This window comes from Apodemus sylvaticus, chromosome 14 (assembly GCF_947179515.1).
Source record: "Apodemus sylvaticus chromosome 14, mApoSyl1.1, whole genome shotgun sequence".
Classification (NCBI taxonomy): domain Eukaryota; kingdom Metazoa; phylum Chordata; class Mammalia; order Rodentia; family Muridae; genus Apodemus; species Apodemus sylvaticus.
The window spans coordinates 57,448,577-57,469,947 of NC_067485.1; the positions used below are offsets into that span (position 1 = coordinate 57,448,577).

Genomic DNA, 21,371 nt, shown 5'->3' on the forward strand with positions numbered 1-21,371 from the left:
ATATCAACTAAATGAGCTTCAAGGAACAAATGAAAGCAGCCTTTGCTGGACACCAGTAGAAGAAAACCGCCACTGGCCTGCCTTCAGACGTGAGATCACAGCCCTGCGGGCAGACTCCCTTTGGAAACACTGGAAGACTTTCCTGAAATATTCCAATTCATTAGCATTCTGTCCAAAAACTTCAAAAAGTTTGCCACTGCAAGCTCTAAGGTTAAAATTTGAATAGCAGGAAAAATAGTAAAGACTATGAACTCTAATGCGTAGCAGGAGCTAGGACTTCTCTTGTGACAAGTACTTGCCCAGGACACACAAGACCTGGGGTTCTGCCCATAATGTCCCCAGTCAAATTCAAGAGCAGGAGCATTGCTGAGAACAGGCTGAGCATCCTATGACAGGCTTTGACCAACACCTTCCTTGTAGCTCAGCGAGCAGTAATACAGCTTACAGCTTAAGGCACTATTACCATACTCATTCTGCAGCCAGGGACAGCAACCCACCACGGAGTCAGTTTCTAAACTCTGTACCATCCTTCACAGAATACAATGTAAAATATATTTCTCTGTGTATATATTGTTTCTTACAAAGAGATCTCAAAAGCAGAAATTAATATTAGAAATACTGTTATCACAATTCAGTAGAAAAAAGGTTTTATTCTTGAAAACAAAAATAAAATTTGACTTGAAAATACAATATATCCACAATTCTACATATCTGATTGGAACACAGAATGCAGTGACTGAAGTGTCGGCATTTTTATGTGTTAGAGACAGAGTTTGGGAAATCAAACACAACCTGTTTAACTAGGAATGGGGGAATTCTGCTTGAAGTACCACAGATCCAGGACAAAGCTGTGCCTTTCCTCTCCTGTGTGAGCTTTGGGTTCACTTTTGATATCATGTGTGAAGCAGTATGAGGTACAGATCATGAAACTCTGGGACCTTTGTGGGGAAGACTATACAGGGAAGGGAACCGACAGAGTAGCAGAACAGTCGCTCAGACACGAAGCAAAGGCAACTGAGGGCTAGTAGGGGAAGAAAAGTGGGAGGAGGAGGTGTGGAAGGGGCAGGAAAATCAACAAAGACAAAATCTGCATAAGGAGCCCGATGAGATACAAGCTCATTGCTTTATAACTAACCAGAAGACAAAACACCTAATAGGAGAACTTTGATTGAAAAATAGAAAATAGATACTAACGAGTTCTATCAAATTTGGAGCTTTATTGCATTCATCACCTATATATAAAGGTAACTGAAAGGGTTTTGAAGTGATTTTCAACTAGAGACTGACAGAAGTATCAACCAGGATGCTGATAAAATTCATTTTATCATTCACTCTGCAGAGCTCAAATGTGTTTTGCAAATTTTTGTCACTGATATTTTAATTAACTCCACCTGATCAGAAGGAAATATCCAGAACTTCAGACCAAGTAAAAGGGTGATGACACCAGATATGTAAATGTTAAGGCCTGTCAACATTTGGTGGCAGTTCTTCCTGGAAGTCCAAAATGTTGCCATCACGCCTGCGTACTGATCACTCGCTTTCCACTGGCATCTGTGGGACTGACAGGGCTGTTGCTTTTTATGGATGCTAGCAAGCCTTTGACTTTTTCACTCATCGGCTTTTTCTTCTTCTTCCGGGATAGAGAAGCGTGGCCTGCCCCAGGTGGCAGCAGGAGGGCAGCCAGTCCCCAGGGCTGCCTACTCGAAGGCTGATCCTTGTCTTCCTGTTCCAAAATCCAGGCACTGTCTCTTGCCAGTTCCACAAATTTTTGTAGCTGATTCTGACTCACATTTTTGCTTATGTTGAGAGATGTTTCAAAAGGATTCTGGATGTACAGAGGAGAGGAATCGGGCTTGTTTTGTTCCCTTCCCTACAGACAACAGAGAAGACACAAGTATGTAAGGACTTAGCTGCCAGGAACACACAAGACCAACTTAAGTCACAGAGTAAAGAACTGCTTTCCCAAGGGTCTTGGGAACATATGCATTTATATGAGTGCAGATATGACCAAGCTGTTCTTTTTCCCTCACAGTTTACAAGTAGTCTCTGAAAACAATTACTTAGATTTATGATCTATGAATGATGACGTCAGTGCTTAGGTGGAAGGTATCTGGACTAGATCATCAATAAAATACCCTCTTTACATAACACAACTTCTACTTAAGAGAAGGGTCTGAATCAAGAGATGGAAGGGGGAGGGGGAGAGAGAATATAAATGAAGTCAATCTTTATAAAGTGGCATGTACTAAATTAAGCCCCAACCGCTGAAACTGAGGGAAGCAGTCAGATCTAGCCATCCTCGGGACTTGGAGTCAGGGTAGTAGCACATGCCTGAAATCCCAGCACTGGGATATGGAGGCAAAAGCATCCCAAGCCCAGGACCAATCTGGGTATACATGACAACACTTGTCTCAAAAATAAGACAAATTCTGCACCGAGCACATCTTCAGTTTAAACAACTATACGTAAACTCCAGCGCTATTATTCCACATCAGACCATGTACCGTGACAACATCAGATGCCAGAGCTGTCTCCTATTCTCGCAGCTCCATGGATGCTGAGCTCAGTCAAGTGTCACAGCCATCTCAGTTCCATCTCATGACTAAGCATTCATTAAAGTGCTTTAAAATGAATCAACTGAGAACACTAGTACAGCAGCAGTCAGTTTATAACAAATGCTGACAGTCTTTACCTGTCGAATGTTTATGGAATTTTTATTAAAAGTGAAATTGCCAAAATACTCAAAAAATTCCTTTAGTAGTAATTCTGCAAGAAAAGAAGATAAAGAGAATTAGAAGAAAATCTGTCAGAACCCAAAAAGGAACAAGAAAAAAAAAAAAGAGAAAGACTTACCTAATGTTTCTGTGTTTCCAGAAGGTTGAATTTTATTCATATCCCGGATGAATGTACAATTGTTCCCCTCTAGAATACATCTATCTTCAGCATCTTAAATACATAGAAATAGAGTTTCATCCTATAAAGTATTTCTTCCTTCAGAACTATGAATTAGCCAAGTAAAATTCCAATGTCTTATCATTAGTCATGTTATATGTAATTAGTTCATAGATTTTACAACTCCACTTACAAAGCATTTGAAATGATCACACAACAGTGGACACAATGCTGCATTTCCTTCACTGTACTGAAGTTAGCATATAGCAACTCCAAGATTTTAACCCATCTTTTGAAGTACTGAGCTTCCTAGTTATGAATGGAAACAGGCAGTTTCTACCTTCCACTGGACAAACTCCAGGTGGGACATCCTTACTCAGAAACTGATTTCCGTTTACATTCTTAACAGTTTTATGCTTTGGTCCAATGATTCAAACTAGTTGTTCTAAAAGGGTTTAAAAAATGTTAATTTATCAAATGAAGAACTCCAGAGTGATCAGAATTTAGTAATTCAGGAAACAAACTAATTAAGACTACATTAAACCAGGCACTCACTTTCCTACTAGCATTTATCTTGAGATGGAATCATTTTCCTTATTTTTGCTAAATCCACAAGTACCATGAAATCTACTAGGTACCCTAGACAGAGTCCCAATATACAACGTACACAATGTTTCTCAGAAACAAACTCCAGTCTCACAAGGCTGATCAGCAGCCACCTGCTGTCTGAATATTTCCTAGGACAAGCCATCCTCTACTGAAACTTACCTGACTGCATTCTGACTATTGGCATGATGTCACCAGACTGCCCTAGTCTAGGAATAAAAAGACTACTCTCCTGTATCTATCCCTCTCCTAGTTTGACCCACAACCATATCTATTCTATAGCAGATACTTTATAATCTGAATTATTGTGGATGTCTATAATTCCCAAGAGAAAACTCTTTTCTTATGCTTTTTACATTTTTTTTTTTTTTACAAAATAAGATCCACATTACTGAGATTTCCCTTGCAATGTTATATGTTCTACTGCTCCAGTTTCAATATGGAGTGTCCCCCAAAGGCCATGTGTTAGAGACTTATTCTCAGCCTGGTTCTTGGGAAGTGGTAAACACATATCGAGGACATACATGTCCTTGAAGGGAAGAAACAGAGGGACCCACCTCTTCCTCTTCTGCTCACGCCTAGGTCCTATAAAATTCCATTAAGTTGTGGAATTTTATACCCTCCACAACTGTGTGCAACCTTATCACATGCCCAAAACTATACACAAAACCAACACATTACTACCCAGCTATAGAAACACTTTTACTTTTTTGAAATTTATATATACATATATATATATATATATATATATGTATACATATGCTTTACTATGTCAAGTAACAACAGATTATACACACACACACACTATATATATATATATATATATATATATATATAGTGTGTGTGTGTGTGTGTGTGTGTGTGTGTGTGTATCCCCCTACTCTGAGACAGGGTTTCTCTGTGTAGCTCTAGTCCTGCAATTTACTCTGTAAACCAGGCTGGCCTCAAATTCAGAGATCTACTTGCCTCTGCCTCTCAAGTGCTGGGATGAATGGAATGTGCCACCTCGCCCAGCTCATATTATTATTATTTTGTGTGCGTATGTGACACAGCATAAGTCAAATATATATCACCGTTTTTAGCAGCTGTCCCCCTCACCCAAGAAATGTGTCTCTGATTTATAACATTACTAACGAAGTGGCCCCATGGAAATCCCTAAACAACCCAGGCTACTGCCAAGGCTATTCGGTTGCTCTCTACAGATAGTAAGGCCTACTCCTGAAGATATCATCTACAGAGCTTCATCGAGTCCCTCCGTCAGGGCTCAGGGAAATCCTCCAAAGAGGAGGCAGAGAGATCTTAAGAGACAGAGAGATGAAGACAGCAAGGAGCCAGAGCCTTACAGACACAAGAGAACTGAGTCGCACAAGGACTCAGAGACCTTAGCAGCACGCACAGGGCCTGCACAGGTCTAAGCTGGATGGGCACCTAGGGCTGAGGGAAACGAGACACAAGTCTCCATTCCTAATCCACCAGAAGCTATCTCCAACTGATGACCAATCAGAAAGGAAAGGTTTTTCCAATGCAGTACACAAACCACACCCAGCAGTAGATGGCTAACATACAACAATCTCAATGTTATCTTTGGAGGTTTTTTGTCTCACAATGTCTGGACATTTTTTCCCCTTACAGATCTTTTGCTTATGTATTATGCTTTCCAATTTTGTCTGCATGTGTTTTCTGTATGTGCAAATATGTGTGTTGGCATTTGTGTCTGTTTCTTATGCTTTCCTTCAGCGGCTTTTTCTATCTGTCTGTATGTTTTTACTTTATCTTACTTTTTTAAGCTGCCTGCTTGTATTCTGGGACAAAACAAAAAACCAAGCTGTGGACAAGGGCAAGGGTCAGTGGGGAAGTGGGGATCTTCTGGGAGGGGTTGGGGAGGGGGAGCCATAATCACAACATATTGTATGAAAAAAACCGGGTTCTGATTTAAAAAATTACTAACACAGAAAAATAAGCCACACTAAAAATATTTCTATAAACATACTCAAAAACCCAGAGACTTTCTCTACAGATGTATTTATCTTAGGGTTTCTATGACTGAGATCAAACACCATGACCAAATACCAGCTTACACTTCCACACTGGTGTTCATCACCAAAGGAGTCCGAACAGAAGATCCTGGAGCAGGAGCCATGCAGAGGCCATGGAGGGTGCTGCTTCCTGGCCTGCTCAGCCTGCTTTCATGTACAGAACGCAGGACTGCCAGCTCAGAGACAGAACTACAACGAGCTGGCCCCCCCATTAACCACTAATTTAAAAATGCCTTATCTTATGGAGGCATGTTCACAAGTAAGGCCCCCCTCCTTTCAGATAACTCTAGTTTGTGTGTTAAGTTGACACAAGACTGGCCATCACAGTGTTCTTTTTCACTAAAAAGATTTCATAGAAAATATTGAAACTCAAAGGCAATTTGATTTAAGGTAAGGCCATCTTTGTTTTTTCCACATCTTAGCATTCAAGCTTGATAAATGGTTTGGTTTTCTAGTCTTTTCCTCTTTTCTTTCCCTGTTCTTTCCCTACTTAAGTATCACCCAAACATGGACACTGTCTGTCCCATAGGATAGACACAGTTACCTTTGACTACTAAAATGAAAGTGGGGTGAAGATCTGGTGGGAGAAAGGGAGAGGATTAGTGGAGGATGGGGGGAGACACATGTGACCAGAAGGTAGTATGTATGTGTCAAACTGTCAACTAAATTAATGAAAAGCACAAATAACTGGACTAAACCTAGTAAGACATCAACTCTTCTGAGTACCTAGCAGAGCTCTTTGTAGGCAGACAGAGGCAGGCTTGAACGGAATGAACTTGTAGCAGTCACATTACGCCACACTCAGCACTGCAGTGCTACTGCCATCCAAGCACTGCGTATTGCTCAAAGGGAAGACAGACAGCGCCTGAAGACACATGCCAGTCCCGAAGTAGGTACACACAGATAGGGATAATTTATTGTCATTGATTTTGGTGAGGGTACAAAAAGTGTACCATTTTAAAAGCAAACAGTGCTAAGAATAACCAGACATTCATATGCCAAAAAGAACTAACTTGAAATGGGTAACAGGAAAAAGTATAAAACAAAACTTACCAAAGAAACCTTAAGAACATCTTTATCACCTAAGGTTAAGCAAAGTTTACAAAGTTTCAAAAGTACAATCTACAAAAGAAAAAGCTGATTTATTCAGACTCACTGAAATTAAAGGGCAAACCACAGAAGAATCAAATGCTACGGATCAGTGGAATTTTCAGAAAGTGGAGTCAGCAGGCCCAGTGTTTGCAGAGACGGGCCTGAGTCCCTGACACAGGCTGCTGACCATAGTCTGGGAGGACTTCAGAATGTGGCTTTTAGGTAGTTCTACATTTTGGTACACAGCTGATTCATGACTAGGCTAAGGAACAACTGTCGCAAACAAGACAAGCACATGGAATAGCCCAGAAAATCCTGGAGAGCACACGCCCTCTGAGACTGAAGGGACGGTGTGGAGATGCGAACTGGAGATGCCACATTTACTTTCCCTAGTAAAGAAGAGGAGACTGTACATTTTTCCTTCGGAGAAATAAAGGAAGCAGGGGTCAGCAGAATGCAGCATGACTGTGCTAGAGGAATGGAGGTGTATATCCCCTCCCCACGGCGTCTTAACATGTTCTAAGGGGATTTGGACAGAGTGAGGGCTTGCACCTTTATATAATAAAGTAAGAGGATAATGAATAACTCTCAGTATTATCTCTATTCTCCCACCTTTAGTTCACTTAAACTACTATGCGACAGTCAATACTATTCAAACTGGCTCCGTGCACAGACCTCTCGATTGCTTCCTCCCCATCTTCACATTTATCCTTTCGGTAATGATGTCCTTCAGCTGCTGCCGCATTTCTCCAAATTACCCACGCAAGAGAACCCTACGGTTTTGTTTGTATTTTCTCAACTTCCTCACTACATATTTCTTCTCATCTTACCCTATGCCACCCTCGCTCCTCAATGGAATGAGTAATTCATAAATATAATATTATGAATGTGGCTCCCAAAGATAATGCTGAAAAAATCAGATCCAAGAGAATATATACTGTAATGATGTCTTTTACATAAGAAATAAATAGGGAAAATCAAGCTATGCCTTAGAGCTGGCAGGGTAGTACATGCAGAGAATGCAGCTGTGACCCTGCAGTACGTTACACACCTACAACAGTGCACTGCTGAAGTAGACAAGCACCCAGCCCACGGAGGCACAGAGTACCTCTTCCTGCAGGGCAGGAAGCAAGGCTAGGTAAGCCTGGCAAATGAGAGGCACTCAGTACTGGGTCTGTCTTTTTGCTGTAGGGACTCATCCTGTGGCAGTTCTCCATGGACAGCGGTATGACAGAGCACAGAGGCACGGGTAGGGAGGGGTGAAAGAGCAGGTACAGAGGGCGCGGCCACTTGAGACCGAGAGAAGAGGCCCCAGGAGAAGGAGAAGAGGTGCCGACCAAGAGGGAGGTCATGAAAGGCATGTATGTGGCAATGCTGAGAATGTAGGCTTTCACCTCAGCCTAGGCACTGAACACTGGTTTGCAAAGTTCTAGAGGTTCTGAAGGGTACTCCAGGAATTAACCAAAGAAGCAAGAAAACAAAATTAGTTTAAAGGGAATATACTGGTAAGACTATCCTGTGTTCTAAATGAGAGGCTCAGAAGAAATCAAATATGAAAGACATTCAGCCAGTTAAACACAGAGTTCCCACGCTGTCTTGTATTTTTTGGGTTTAACATTGTTTTTTCTCTTAGCCATAGACTTCTCAATCAACATTAATACTAGCCTTATGGAAATCAGCAAGTACTAATGCCATAACTTTAAACACATAAACAGGAAAAATTATTCTGGTAAGTTCACCTCAAAGTGATTTCTACCACATTAACAGACATTCACTTAAGAAATGTTCTTTCATGGCAATTCTAAAACTGAAAATTAAAAAGTAAGCAAAAAGTAAATTCTGCTTTGAACTGATGACAACTATACCTACAATGTGTTATAGAGAACTAACTGCTAATCAGTCTGTGAAAATCAATGGTTGGATGTCTTTTGGTAGAAAACTAAGGAATTCCTAAAATAACCTCTTATGGCATTTTGAAATGATTTAGAATGAAAACAGCATACTGTGAGGGAGGGAGGCTATGGGGGAGATGAACTCCGAGCCTTCTATTTGCCAGGCAAGAAATGGACTACTAAGCTACAGTCCCATCTCTTAACATATATATTTTAGTTTGTTTATAAACCATACTCTTGTATTAAAATTACTGGCAGATACCAGGAAGATATTGAAGAATTCCAAGGAAGAGAACGAGACCATCAGATACTGTTTATGAAAGCCTCTGTGAACACTCAGGAGCTGGAGGGCAGGGAAGAACACTGTGGGAGCAATGCCAGGGCAGTCTTCGAGGCCAGGAGGAGGGGTCAGGGCAGGCCAGAGGCCTGACTAGGGCTGAGGACTCTGAGACTGGAACAGAGTAATGATATACTCCATTTTGGTGTTGTTATTGTTGTTTCCAGATCCCAAGTGCTCCATGATAGGATGACGTCTCAATGGCAAAGCATCAGTGTGCCCAGCAGGAGCATTATAAGGAGGGCTGTTACAAGTTGTTCATTGATGAGAGTTGGAAACTGTCTACCTGACACATGTACTCACTAAATACTTCATGAATGAAGGACACCAGGGAGGAGGGGTCGCAGGCATGGCTGCTGCCTTCTGTTTCAGGCTCAGACCTGAGTCCAAGTCCCGCCCCACCGTGCTTACCCTCTGGCAACCAACCACTTCAGCCTTTTCTCAGCTCTGTTGTTAACTATACTAACATCTGCTGCATTTCCAGGAACTTCTGATTTGAATTAAGGGAAGGTAGCAGGGAGAAGAGAAAGCACAGTCCAAGCAAAAATTTAATTATGACTAAAGGAGTAGATTAAAAAAAAACATTATGAGAACAATCATAGTGTGGGTGGGTGGGTATGGAAACACACAGGGAAGAATGGCAGAGGATACTGTAGCTTAGAAAGCAGATGGTTTAAAACAATAACACATAGTTCATAACTCATTACATAGGAATAAAATTCCTTTCTGGGTAAACAGAGAAGACCCACACACACTTAAGAATTACCTTAGAGTAACATGCACAATGGGACAACTATAACGGTATATACACACTTTCTATATATATCCCCCTGAATTATCTTCCTTTTACAGATTAGAATATTTTTCCATCTCTTCTAGCAAGCTATCAAAATCTCAATTTACTCATAACATAAATAGCATGCTGAATTTAAAACACTATATATCTAGGACTAATTTTAAACTCAAATTTAAGTACACTGAGAATCTTTACAACATCAGGAAGCAGTTTCAGACACCACAGAGCAGTCTGGAAAGGATAGAATCTGGAAAGCCTGGGAACTGCGATCAGATTCAGAGCTGGACCTAAGTTCGTTTTCAACTTCATCTCAGACTAGGCCAACTGAGAGGTTCCAGCTCTTGGAAGGCTATGATAAACAAGTTGTCAATGGACACAAATAAGAAACAACTCTCAATTCCAAAGGCCTAGCTTGAAAACACCAGTTCTTATGACTGATGGTGAACACACAGACACACACACACACAGCACTTAAAATTTGGAATCACAATTAAAATTTATATCCGTATATCTTTAGATTTAAAAATAAAGACATAAACGGCATGACTTACAAATATATGTGCTTTGACTCTACAGGGTAAATGTCTACCCAGTGTCAAAAAGAGAGAAGGTTACTTCTAGTCTTACCTGCTATGGACTTTAGGGAATCCAGAGTTGGAAGAATGGGAGGTGATCTTCTCTGAAGGAAAAAGATGACCATCATTGTTAAGGAGAAGTTTGTAATCCAAGCACCAGGAATACTGCTTGTTAAGGAATGTGCCCGGGCCCAGCATCGCACACTGAACACCAAAGCTCTTACTCTCGAATCCAGGGAGCCATATATATAAAGGAGTTCGGAAGTTTTCAAAGCAATACTTCAAAACAGAAAAGTTAAAAATAAAAACTTCAAACCCCAAGTTAAGACACAAGGGTCAAATAAAAGACACATCTGGGAACAGATCTAAGTATCTCACTGTTTCTGCCTACATTTTGAATACCATGATTAAACTATGCTGACAGGCATGGTGGCAAACACCTGCAAATCAGGCTACACTGCAGTCAGGGCATGGGGACGAGGAGCTGAAGAACAGCCCCAGCTATAAGCAAGCTGGAGTCCATCCTGAGTTATACCACCCTGCCTCAACACCAAACCGGCTATGCATTGCCAATATTCAATTCAATGTAAATGCTCAAATATCAAACACACTCACTGCCAATGCAACAATCTAAAAAACAGTGACACCTACAATCCTCCTGAATTACTCCACAGAATGGGGAGTACAGGTATGGGCCTTTATACCCCATTAAAGCAAAGACACCATTCATTATTGACGTATGTGTGAAAGAGCTCTGAGCTACTGTTTGTAAACAACAAGAGTTGAGCTAACACCTCACTCAGCACAGTCGCATCTAAATGAATTCGTTTAGCAGGCCATACCTATTGTTAGCAGTCAGATCACACTGGAATCCGGAGCCCTGATGGGAGAATCTCACCAGTGGACATCGAGCATTGAGTATCTTCTGAACACCCACACATCCAGGGCCAAAATTGTCAAGGCACTCTCCTATTACAGATAGGATCTTCTGGGTTGCAATTCTTTCTGAAGGAACATTTTTCATTTGAAATTCCATAGAAAAATTCCCTGTATTCTGAATATGAAAACATTGATAATTATGAAGGGATTTTTGGGGAAGAGAATTTTTTTAAAAAAACTTTAGAGAAAGGATGATTTTAAATCTAAATAACTTCCAGCCAAACAAAGCAATACCGAAACACATGCAATCACAGCAAAATAGACTTAAAGATATTTAGTAGCCTTTGAGTTTTGTGAAATACAAGCACTAACCTGCAAAACCACTGACTTAAGATTAACACATGTACTGTAGTAGAGTATATACATAAAGAACTAATACCCACAGACTCACTTATTACACACATTCCCTCAACACACACCTGCCCTTTCTCCTTAGCCAGCAAACACCCCAACGGACCTGTTAACTCACAACGGTGGGGAGGATACAGGCAGAAGAATGACAGATCAACAAGAGAAAACAAGACACAGAGGTGTCCTTAGATAAAGATCAACAGAAAAGTGAACAAGGAAAAACATCATCCATTTAAAACAAATATATTTGAAATTAACTCATCCCAAGATGGTTTTTAAAGAAAGCCACTAACATGCAGAGCAGATAGTAGAGCAGTGAGTGAGGCTAGACTCGCTCTCTCACAAGCAAAGGATACAAAATATACAGAAGTGCAGGTAATGCCGCAAAAAGAAAAAAAAAAAATCCAGTACTGAGCAGTGGGCTCAGAGGCTGAGGACAGCCAGTGAAGCTGCCCCATGCATGTGTGCACGGTGCTGAGCTACCCTGCATCCATGTGCGTGCGCTTTGTGTGTAAGCAGAGGCTTCTGAGGGAGGATCAGAACAAGCCATGGAGGGCCACACCTCAGCTCTCTATGTTCTTGTCCGCATGCTCACTGGTAGGAAGGACACAGGCGGAGACGAATGAATCAGCCTGGCTGCTAGAGAGAGAGGGGCGACCAGAAAGCTGATGCTAGGCTGCTCTGGATTCAGCCTCAGCAAGAGACAGTGAGCTCATGTGTAAGGCCACCGAGATCTGGGACACTGACTGCCGCCAAAGCATAATCAAGCTTAGAATGGATGATATGAAAAGCAGGAGACCATGTAGGCTAATCAGACCAATAGACTCTTCACCGAAATAAAACAATGTTACTATGGATGATAGAGAATACATGGATATTTTCCCACCAAATAAACAAAACTTTGACAAAATAGGGCTAGGAAATAGCTCCATTGGTAAGTGTCTGCATATAACCAGTGCTACTGGACAGCTTGTCTAGCCAATCAGAGTACTGAATTCAGTAGCGATGATGTCTCAAAGGTAGGGAAGAAGACATCCCATGTTGAACCCTGACCGCTACAGATTATTACATACATGTGTGTGCATACCTAGATGACCACCCATGTTGAACCATGACCTCTATCAAGCACACACATGTGCGTGCACACACACCCCATGTGCACACATACATTATATACACAGAAAAATTGAAGAAATGGCTAACTCCATGAGTGGTTCTCATATTTGCTGTTCCTATAGCACTACATGTGGAAAACTTTTAATGAGAAAAAAAAAACAAAACACATAAACTAAGTACACAGCCCAGACCAGTCATTCAGACAACAGGAAACACTATTTGGGACATAGTTACTAATTTTTACTTCTATTGCCTAAATCCTGAAACATGTAAGACTTTCTCTCAAAACAGCAAAACTATAGAAAACCAATTTCCAACACACATTAATCTTACTAAATCTGACATGTTTAGCTCTGAGGTCATTCTACCCCTTGCTAATTTCATCTACATGAACATACAGAGGTTTGCTGGCTCCAAGATTAGAACTGTGATAGAGGTAAATCAGACACATACCTGCCCTGCTCATCTTAGGACACAGGGGAAGTCTGTCAGATCAATCACTCATAGACATGACAGGAAGACCCAAAAGACAAAAGTGTCCAAAAGGTACAAAAAAGATGGTGGGGTGATTAATTTTAAGCAGGGGGGAGGGAAAGACAGCTTCAAGAAGGCTGAGGCAGAGCAGGCCTTAACTCTAAGAGACAAATATTTTCAAGGCTGTGCTAACAAGAACCATTCTAGAACAGAAAAAGTAATTCTAAGACTTCAAGAAAACCAGACTGCACTCTAAGATAACTTCCAGACAGGCTGAAAGCTGGAACACCAAGTTTTATCTTAAAAAAGTAGAAAACAGAATGGTTCAAAGCCTGTTTGAAAATATATAAGCCAAGTAATTACCAAGTAATTACCAAGTAATTAAAACAAAAGAAGATGGCAGGGAAAATCGAAGCCTACTGATGTCTGAAGCACACCTATGCATGTAGACACGAACGCCAGTGCCCAAACCCAGAGGAAGCCAACTTTCTACACATGTAGAAGAAGCTCAGTAAGTGACCTCACACCAGACCAACACAAAGACTTTAAAACTTCAAATAATCACTAGCAGATAAATTGCATTCTTTAATCATGTTTACTAAAATTAAAAATCAACAGCTATAATTGTATTAGGTCCAAAGACTTCTCTCTTCTAACTTTTTATAGCTGTGCAAAGAGACATTTATTACCTTGTGAACATCAAGTTTTCCAGTTTCATCTAGATCTAAAAACATGTCCAAATCACATCCTAATTTGCCAAATGTGTTCACGGAGGAGCCAAAGGGCCGGATGACACAGCTGGGAAAATACGCAGTGGCAATGTCCTCAATCAGCGAGCAGGTGAGATGGCGGAGCCTGACGTTCTCCTCTGTGAGCTGGAAGGCCTTCAGGAGAGAGTTCACCTGGTCGTCTATCTAGCTGGCCAAAGAAAGGGACAGAATACACAGATGTTTAGGTTCTGGAAAGTAATGTCATTTTCATGCTAACAAGATTTACCTTAAAGATTTTTCTTCTAGGTCTTCACATTTACACAGCAAGCAGTTTTTCCACCGAATCTCTATAGACCAGGCTGGCAGCCTCAAGCTCAAAGATTCCCCTGCTTTTGCCTCCCAAGTACTGAGAATAAAGGCAAATACCACCATCAACTGGCAAAAGTTGATTCTTAGCACTCCTACTAAAAGTGCTTGCAAAATAAAATTTAGAATTAAAACAACTTTTCTTTGTAAGCAGTAAGTAGGTAGGAAGTATTGTTTTAGCAAAAAGAAAGGAAGGAAGCATCTGACAAGAGGTCAGAACAAGCACAAAGATCAGAGCAGGAAGGCAGCCCAGAGGCAAGGGGCAAGAAACACAGAATTCAAGCAGTAAAGGCCCCATGACGCCTTAGAAGACTGACATTAAAGACTCCAAAAGTGCACTAGAGTTGAATATTTAAACTACAAGTCACAGCTTCCAATGCCTTTATTTGAAATCAGCCCAAGCACTAACTAAAAAAATAAATCAATGGCAGTGAAGGAAATATGTAGGCGAGAAGCAAAATATTAGAACTCAAAAAATGAAACCAAAAACAGTAAATAAATAAGCTGGTTTTTGTAAAGATCACTAATCTACCTAAAAGTAAATCAAGATTACAAAACAATACTAGGATAAAAATTCAAAACTAGAAAAATTCAAAACTAGAAATAATACATCACAGACACTTAATTATTGCATTAGAAGGAGAAAAAGGGTCGAAATTGTTCAAAAGGACTCCAAACTGCAGTAACATGTGGCTTAGCCATAAGGTGAGGTACATCACGACCTGGGGAGCCCCTAACTGGAGAAGGGAGACTTATTTTTCATTCAGTCGATTCTGTAGTGTAGGTTTCTTTTAAGTACACGTCTGGGTGTACAGACATTAGAGTAAACTGCCCCAGGAGAGGGGTCGGATGTCCTGGAGTTAAAGTCTCAGTGGCTGTCAGCATCTGACATGGGTGCTGAGAACCCAATTTGTCCTCTGGAAAAGCAGCCAAGTGCTCAGGACCACTAAGCAATCTTTCCAGCCCCCAAGTAGAAAGAATTTCTTAAACCAGTTCCATTCACTAATAAAATTTTGAGTTGTAAAAAAATAAATCAAGCAAATACATATTTAAAAAGTACACCTTTGATGAAACAGATGGATTCTATGAATATAAGAATGTCTTGCTGTGAGGATATTTATGACTGCAATTCACTGCTCTAAAAGAAATTAGGAGGAAAACCATACAGTAATATTGAGATCATATACCAATTATCAAGATAATCTCACATACTAATCGCAACATCTACCCAAGAGACTACATCTATCAGTTCTTAGCAGAAACTGCTATACGTCCACCTCTAACTCTTCTCATCTTATAAAAGCTGTACCTACTAAACAATAATGGATCAGAGTACAGAACGTTTATAATGCACAAACATACACTTAAGAATCTGAAATACACATGTAAACTTACACTTTCGGCACAGCTCAGTAATTCAAAGAGCTTCTTGCTTGAAGGAGGCGACTGGTTGTTTGTCTGTACAGATGTCTGTCCAGATATTTGACTAGATGGATTCTTCAGCCTTATGTTCAAGAAACGTGACTTAAATGGAATTGCAGCCTCTGTGCTCTGGGTTGGAGTATGTGTTCCATTCTGCAAGGAGTTTATACTGTCTTTTTGGCAAAATTCTACAACAGCATAGAGACCCTGTATGAAAAGTATAAGAAAAGAAAACACATGCTTCATAATGACATTTCAACACATTAACATGGCGTCCTCAAAATAACAATAATGTTACAAGTACTGCGTTTTGAATTTATAAACGATGCCATTCTAACACAACTCATTACAAGTAGATTAGGAAGAGACCTCTGCAGTGCCTGAGGAGATCGGTGCCACAGGACAGCACGGAGCAGCACACGCAGACCTCTCTCTGCCACTATCGATAGCACTAGACCAAGTCAGTCTCAACGTGCCCACTGCCATGCGGACCCCAACCATAAAAATATTTTTGTTGCTACTCCATAACTGTAATTTTGCTACTGTTATGAATCATAATGTAAATATTTTTGGAGACAGAGGTTTGCCAATGGAGTTGAAACCCACAGGTTGAGAACCAGTGTTCTAAGCTCTTCAGATTAGGGTCACTCCATTATAAGGTCCTGACAACTCCTTTTCTTTCTGCAATGCTGGGGACTGAACGAAGAGTCTTTGGTGTACTAGATAATGACTGGGCTAGACCCCAACTATCATCCCAAAACACTGCAATAAAGGCAGAAAAGCCTCATTAAAGAATTCACACTACAAAAGCAACAAATTACTTTCACAGCAGCATTACCAGGTGAGATAAGAGCTGGGATACATACAAAGCTCTCGTAGAAGAAATGATTACTGATTGGTCCATGCTGGGATAAATACTTAAGAAATTTTTTCTCATTGATATTATCCGGACAGTGTATCAAAACAGTCCGCTGAGCCTGTTCTCTTCTCTCTTTCTGCACCTCAGAGAATTTCTTTTGGAGGGTCTTGTCTTCAGTGCCTACAAATGAGACAAAAACATTTCTAAACACATATACAATTTAAAACATTATGTTGATAAAGTTTATGAAGATTAAACATGTCATTAAAATGATTTTATCCTAATCAAACATGTTTAAAGGTTTTTTTATTTATTGTGTGCCCACATGCAGCTGTGCATTGGCACCTATATGGAGGCCAGAGAACAACTTTCGGGAGTCAGTTCTGTTCTGTTCTTCCACTGTGACTTCTAGGGACCCAAGTCAGGTGATCCAGCTTGGCCATAAACACCTCTCTAGCCTGTCTGCACAATCTGCCCTCTTAACACACACACACACACACACACACACACACTTTCCGTTCCTTTTTGTTTTTTATCTTGACAAAGTCTGACTCTGTAGCCCTGGTTGGCTTGAAACTCACTATGTAGACAAGGCTAGCCTTAAACTCAAGAGATCTTCCTGCCTCTGCCTCCCAAATGCTGGAACTAAAGGTGTATGCCACCACACTTGGCTTACTATACAATTCTCTGTGACTATAATTAAAATTGTGATTTGAAATACCTGAGACCAATGCTAGAAACAGTCTGCAAAATTCAGAAAGTAAAACCACTCACTCAACACTTCGGCAACATACACACAAAACCTGTACAATCTGTAATACTGAAAAGCCTAAAGGAAATTAATACAAGTATAATCAAACAGTGGTCTTAAGACTTTTAACATGCTGTTGTAAATTATTGTAAAGATTTTCTCCATCTAAACTCTTGATCTGGCTAAACAACTGATACCCACTTGCCAAAGATTAGGTATTCTATCACAGGGCAATAAAATTAAAATCTAAGGCTAGAGATAGTACTTGTCCAGCATACACAAAGCCGAGTTCAGTCCTCAGTACAACATAAGACTGGGCGTGAAAAGTCGATGTCCCGTAATCCCAACGAGAAGAGAGACAGGAGGGCCCCATGCTCAAGGTCACCTTCTGCCACACAGTGAAGTTCAAGACCACCTAGAGCTACAAAACAAAGTCTGAACCTTTCTAGAGACAAGGAGTTTTACAAAGAGAGGGATGAGGACAGGTGCAGTCAAGGTTTGGTTTTGCCTTGACAAAGTCTGACTCTGTAGCCCTGGTTGGCTTGAAATTTACTATGTAGACAAGGTTAGCCACATTCATTGACCGCAAAAGGACTTACTTAACTTTCAATGGAGAGTTAAAAGTGCCTACTTTAAGTATAAAAGGATAGACTCTATAAATTAAGAAGCACTAAGTTTGATACCAGCACACCCAACAAAATTCCAGACTGAAAAGAATGGGAGCTGTAACTGACATATGAAAATCAAAAGCTTTGAGCCCAACCAATAAAGCCCTCTAAATACCTTATCTTGATTTTAGCAAACTCTAAGACAATAGAAAAAAGAGGGAGATTTTATGGGAAATCTCCCATATTGGAAAGAGGGAGATTTGGGATTGTGACAGTGCACACTGCTGAACCTCAAACTGTCCTCATCAATTCAAAGTTCTTAGGGCACAGCAGAGAATTCTAGGCTTGCCCCTCAGCACTGTAACGAGTGAGCAAAGAAGCAGAAACACCAATCTTCTCCTCCGGCCCTGGATGCTGAAGATTTTTATGTGTGCCCTCCTATCCACTCCACAACAACCGTCATCATCCATCTCAGGCCTGGGCCATCGCAGCAGCCCAACTCCAAGTTTGGACTCAGGCACACCTGCTTTGTCCCCCTCAATCAATGGTCCACACTCCTGCCACCGTGCCCCTTCTACCTGTACACCGAGGTCTAAATGCCACGGCCTAAGTTGCTGGCACCACCTGTCTCCTTTTGTCATTTGCTTCTGCCCTCTCACCTGCCACACATGACACTGTACACACAACACATTATACACCAGCCACATACAGCACTGTACACACATTATACACTAGCCACATACTGCACTGTACACACAACACATTACACACCAGCCACAAACAGCACTGTACACACATTACATACCTGTCACATACAGCACTGTACACACAACACATTACTTGCTAACAACTTTCTTGCCTCTATCCCCAACTTCTGGCCAACTTCCATTCATCCTTCAAATTCTGCTTAAGTGTATGAAGACTTCAGTGCTCTGTATTACCTCACTTTGGTATGAAGGAGTACAAGCCACAGAACTGTTATGTTTATTTAACAGTATGGAAAACTCTCTTGTTCATGTTAGGGACAGAGACTACTCCCTGTCAGTCTGATCTCAGTCTTTGGACTGTTCTTCCTCTGCTCCTCATTTTCGTCTCTTTTTATGCAAAGGCTCTGCCTGGCCCACCTCACCACAGATCTTAATGATACAAATGTGGAACATAATCTCTAGCTGGAAAAGACCAAAGGCCTCACAGGCAGGAGAGTTTGACTGTTGTTTCTGCCACTGTACAGAAGGCAAAGCTTGAGCCTGAAAGGCAGACGTACTTTTTTCTTCTCATCTATAAACTGGAGTTGCAGGACTGAGGGGATGGCACACTGGTTAGAGGGATTGCCACAGAAGTTTGAAGACCAGAATTCAGATCCGTAGAGCCCAGGTAAAGGCCAGGTAGGCAGGGGTGCTCACCTGCAAACGCTAGAGGGTTCCCAGAGCAACAGATGACACTAGTCACCTCCTCAGGCTCTGGGTTTGATTGAGATCCTGCCTTGATGACCACACACCTTGATGCCCACTTGCACTTACACATCGCCTGTACATATACAACTGTACACACACACACACACACAACACTCACATGTGCACACAAAAAAATAGGAGAAATTTAAAACTTAATGTTGCAGTAATGCCTTCTGTTCTACTCCACAGGTATTCCTTTAAGTCCCAAAGCGCTTATGAAAATGCTCTCAAACTTAAGCCACCACACAGATGCTGAATTTCAATAGAGTCTCTAGCAGAATCCTCATTTGGATATGCAGGGTTGTTTAAAGAATTTTCAACAGAAGCTGCTTCTACTAAATCCAATTCAGTCATTTCAACATACATCAAATGTCTTGCAAGGCTGTGGTAGAATTCTGAAAACTATCCACAGGTTACTGGGATACAAAAAAGGCTCAGTGAGGGCATAATCTCAACAGACAGTTTGAAGGTCCCTGTTGAAACAACGGATGCAAGTCTGTTACCAAAAGGGTTGTGCTTAAAACTCCAAAATAATAAAACAGATATTTCATAGGCAGAGGGATCTGAGAACCAGGAAAATTAGCTGTTCATTTGGCTGTAGTGTATTCAGCCTTTGGCGACATCTTATGGATATTTTGCACTGGCTAGTTTTATAGAGTCATCTGAAACAAGGAAACCTCGACTGAGAAACGGCTCTATCAAGACTGTGTTGCAGGCAAGTCTGTAAAGCACTTTCTTTATGAGTGATTGGTAATCGAAGGGACCAGGCCATTTAGGTGGTACTATCTTGGGCTGGTGGTCCTGGAGTATAAAAAAGCAGGTTAAGCAAGTCACGAGGAGCAAGCTGGTAAAAAAGCATGCTTCCATGGCTTCTGCATCTTCTTCTGCCCCAGACTTCTCCTTGGCTTCCCCCAGTGAACAGTGGGTCGAGATATGTAACTCAAACTCTTTCCTTCCCTGGTTGCTTTTGGTCATGGTCTTTCATCACAACGCTAATAACCCTAACCAAGACAGATTATCAACGGCAGATACGCTGCGGTCAGGGATGGGGCATTACTGTTCATCTGTGATGAACTATAAAGCACTCGCCAACTGTGTTCCTGCCCCAAGCAATTTCATAGATGTACATGGCAGTCGTCCTCCACGATGACAGGAGGGAGACCGGACCCGGGGCCGGTAGCCGCTCGCCCTCCGCCCGCCTCTGCCAGCCCAGTCACCTGTTTCCGCAACCCCCGAAATCTGTTCTTCGCTCCCGACGCTCGCGGCTATAGTTCCTGGACAACTGAGGTGCCTGGAAACAGAGCGCGGGACTCGGTTCCTTCTCTGGGAACACAGGGGCAAACGGGTCAAGAGCCCCACGCCGCGAGCAGCCATTGTCAGGGCAGCAGGAAGTAAACGCCAAAGGTCAGGGCTTCTGAGCATGCGCGCCGAGAGACTGCGACAACGGGAAGCCCATTAGGTCAAACTAGGAAGGCACTATCGCGTAGAAAGCAAAATACGGAGGTCAGACTGGAAATCGCTGAGGTTTGCATATACTTACGTGATCTGAATTTAACTTTCTGTACGCCTCACTGAACTCTGGCGAGGTGTTGCTACTCCATTATACAGCGTTTAACTTGTTACGCTTTATTCATATCTTGTTGAAGAGGAAGAGGAATGAGCCTCAGAAGTCAGACTCAAGTCAGACTTTTAAAGCTATTGTTTTGTCCCAAAATAGGCACTTTAAAAATACCTAAATGGGTATCTTTTTTTTTTAAGTGCTAAGTGCTACTAACTTTACTGGGTTTGTATGACTATTGAGTTGTTCCTTTGACTAACTCAAAACTTAATTATATTCCCCCCTTTCTCCATTTGTTTCTAAACAGATTTTAGTAACTGAACTCTATTCCCGAATTCCACCTCACAACAGAGGAAAGTTTTCATTTTTCTTTATTTGTAAATTATGTGTATAGGTGCTGGTATGTAGTTTTGTACATGTGAGTGCAATGCCCAAAAGTGCCACAAGAGGGTATGAGCTCTCGGGGGCTGCAGATACCAGGACTGTGAGCCGCCTCACGCAGTGCTGGGAAACAAACTCTGATCCTCTGCAAAAGTA

General features: G+C 41.4%; 1 protein-coding gene across 1 annotated transcript; it reads right to left on the reverse strand.

The window, feature by feature from the left end:
* Positions 1–630: 630 nt before the first annotated feature.
* On the reverse strand, positions 631–20,668 carry Mtpap (mitochondrial poly(A) polymerase). Its single transcript, XM_052157015.1, has 9 exons — positions 20,494–20,668; positions 16,471–16,643; positions 15,578–15,811; positions 13,796–14,020; positions 11,069–11,280; positions 10,279–10,505; positions 2,854–2,946; positions 2,693–2,766; positions 631–1,870 (listed from the first exon to the last, which is right to left on the reverse strand). Exons 1-9 carry the CDS (start codon positions 20,648–20,650, stop codon positions 1,514–1,516), a joined length of 1,752 nt encoding a protein of 583 aa, XP_052012975.1. The 5' UTR covers positions 20,651–20,668; the 3' UTR covers positions 631–1,513.
* Between the last annotated feature and the right edge of the window lie 703 nt (positions 20,669–21,371).

Coding starts and splice junctions, on each gene's coding strand:
- Mtpap (XM_052157015.1), bottom strand. CDS start 20,650: ATGGCTGCTCGCGGCGTGGGGCTCTTGACCCGTTTGCCCCTGTGTTCC. Junction 15,812..16,470: donor ATTTCTTCTACGAGAGCTTT/GTATGTATCCCA, acceptor CTTTTCATACAG/GGTCTCTATGCTGTTGTAGA. Junction 10,506..11,068: donor GATCTGACTGCTAACAATAG/GTATGGCCTGCT, acceptor TCTGTTTTGAAG/TATTGCTTTGAAAACTTCCG.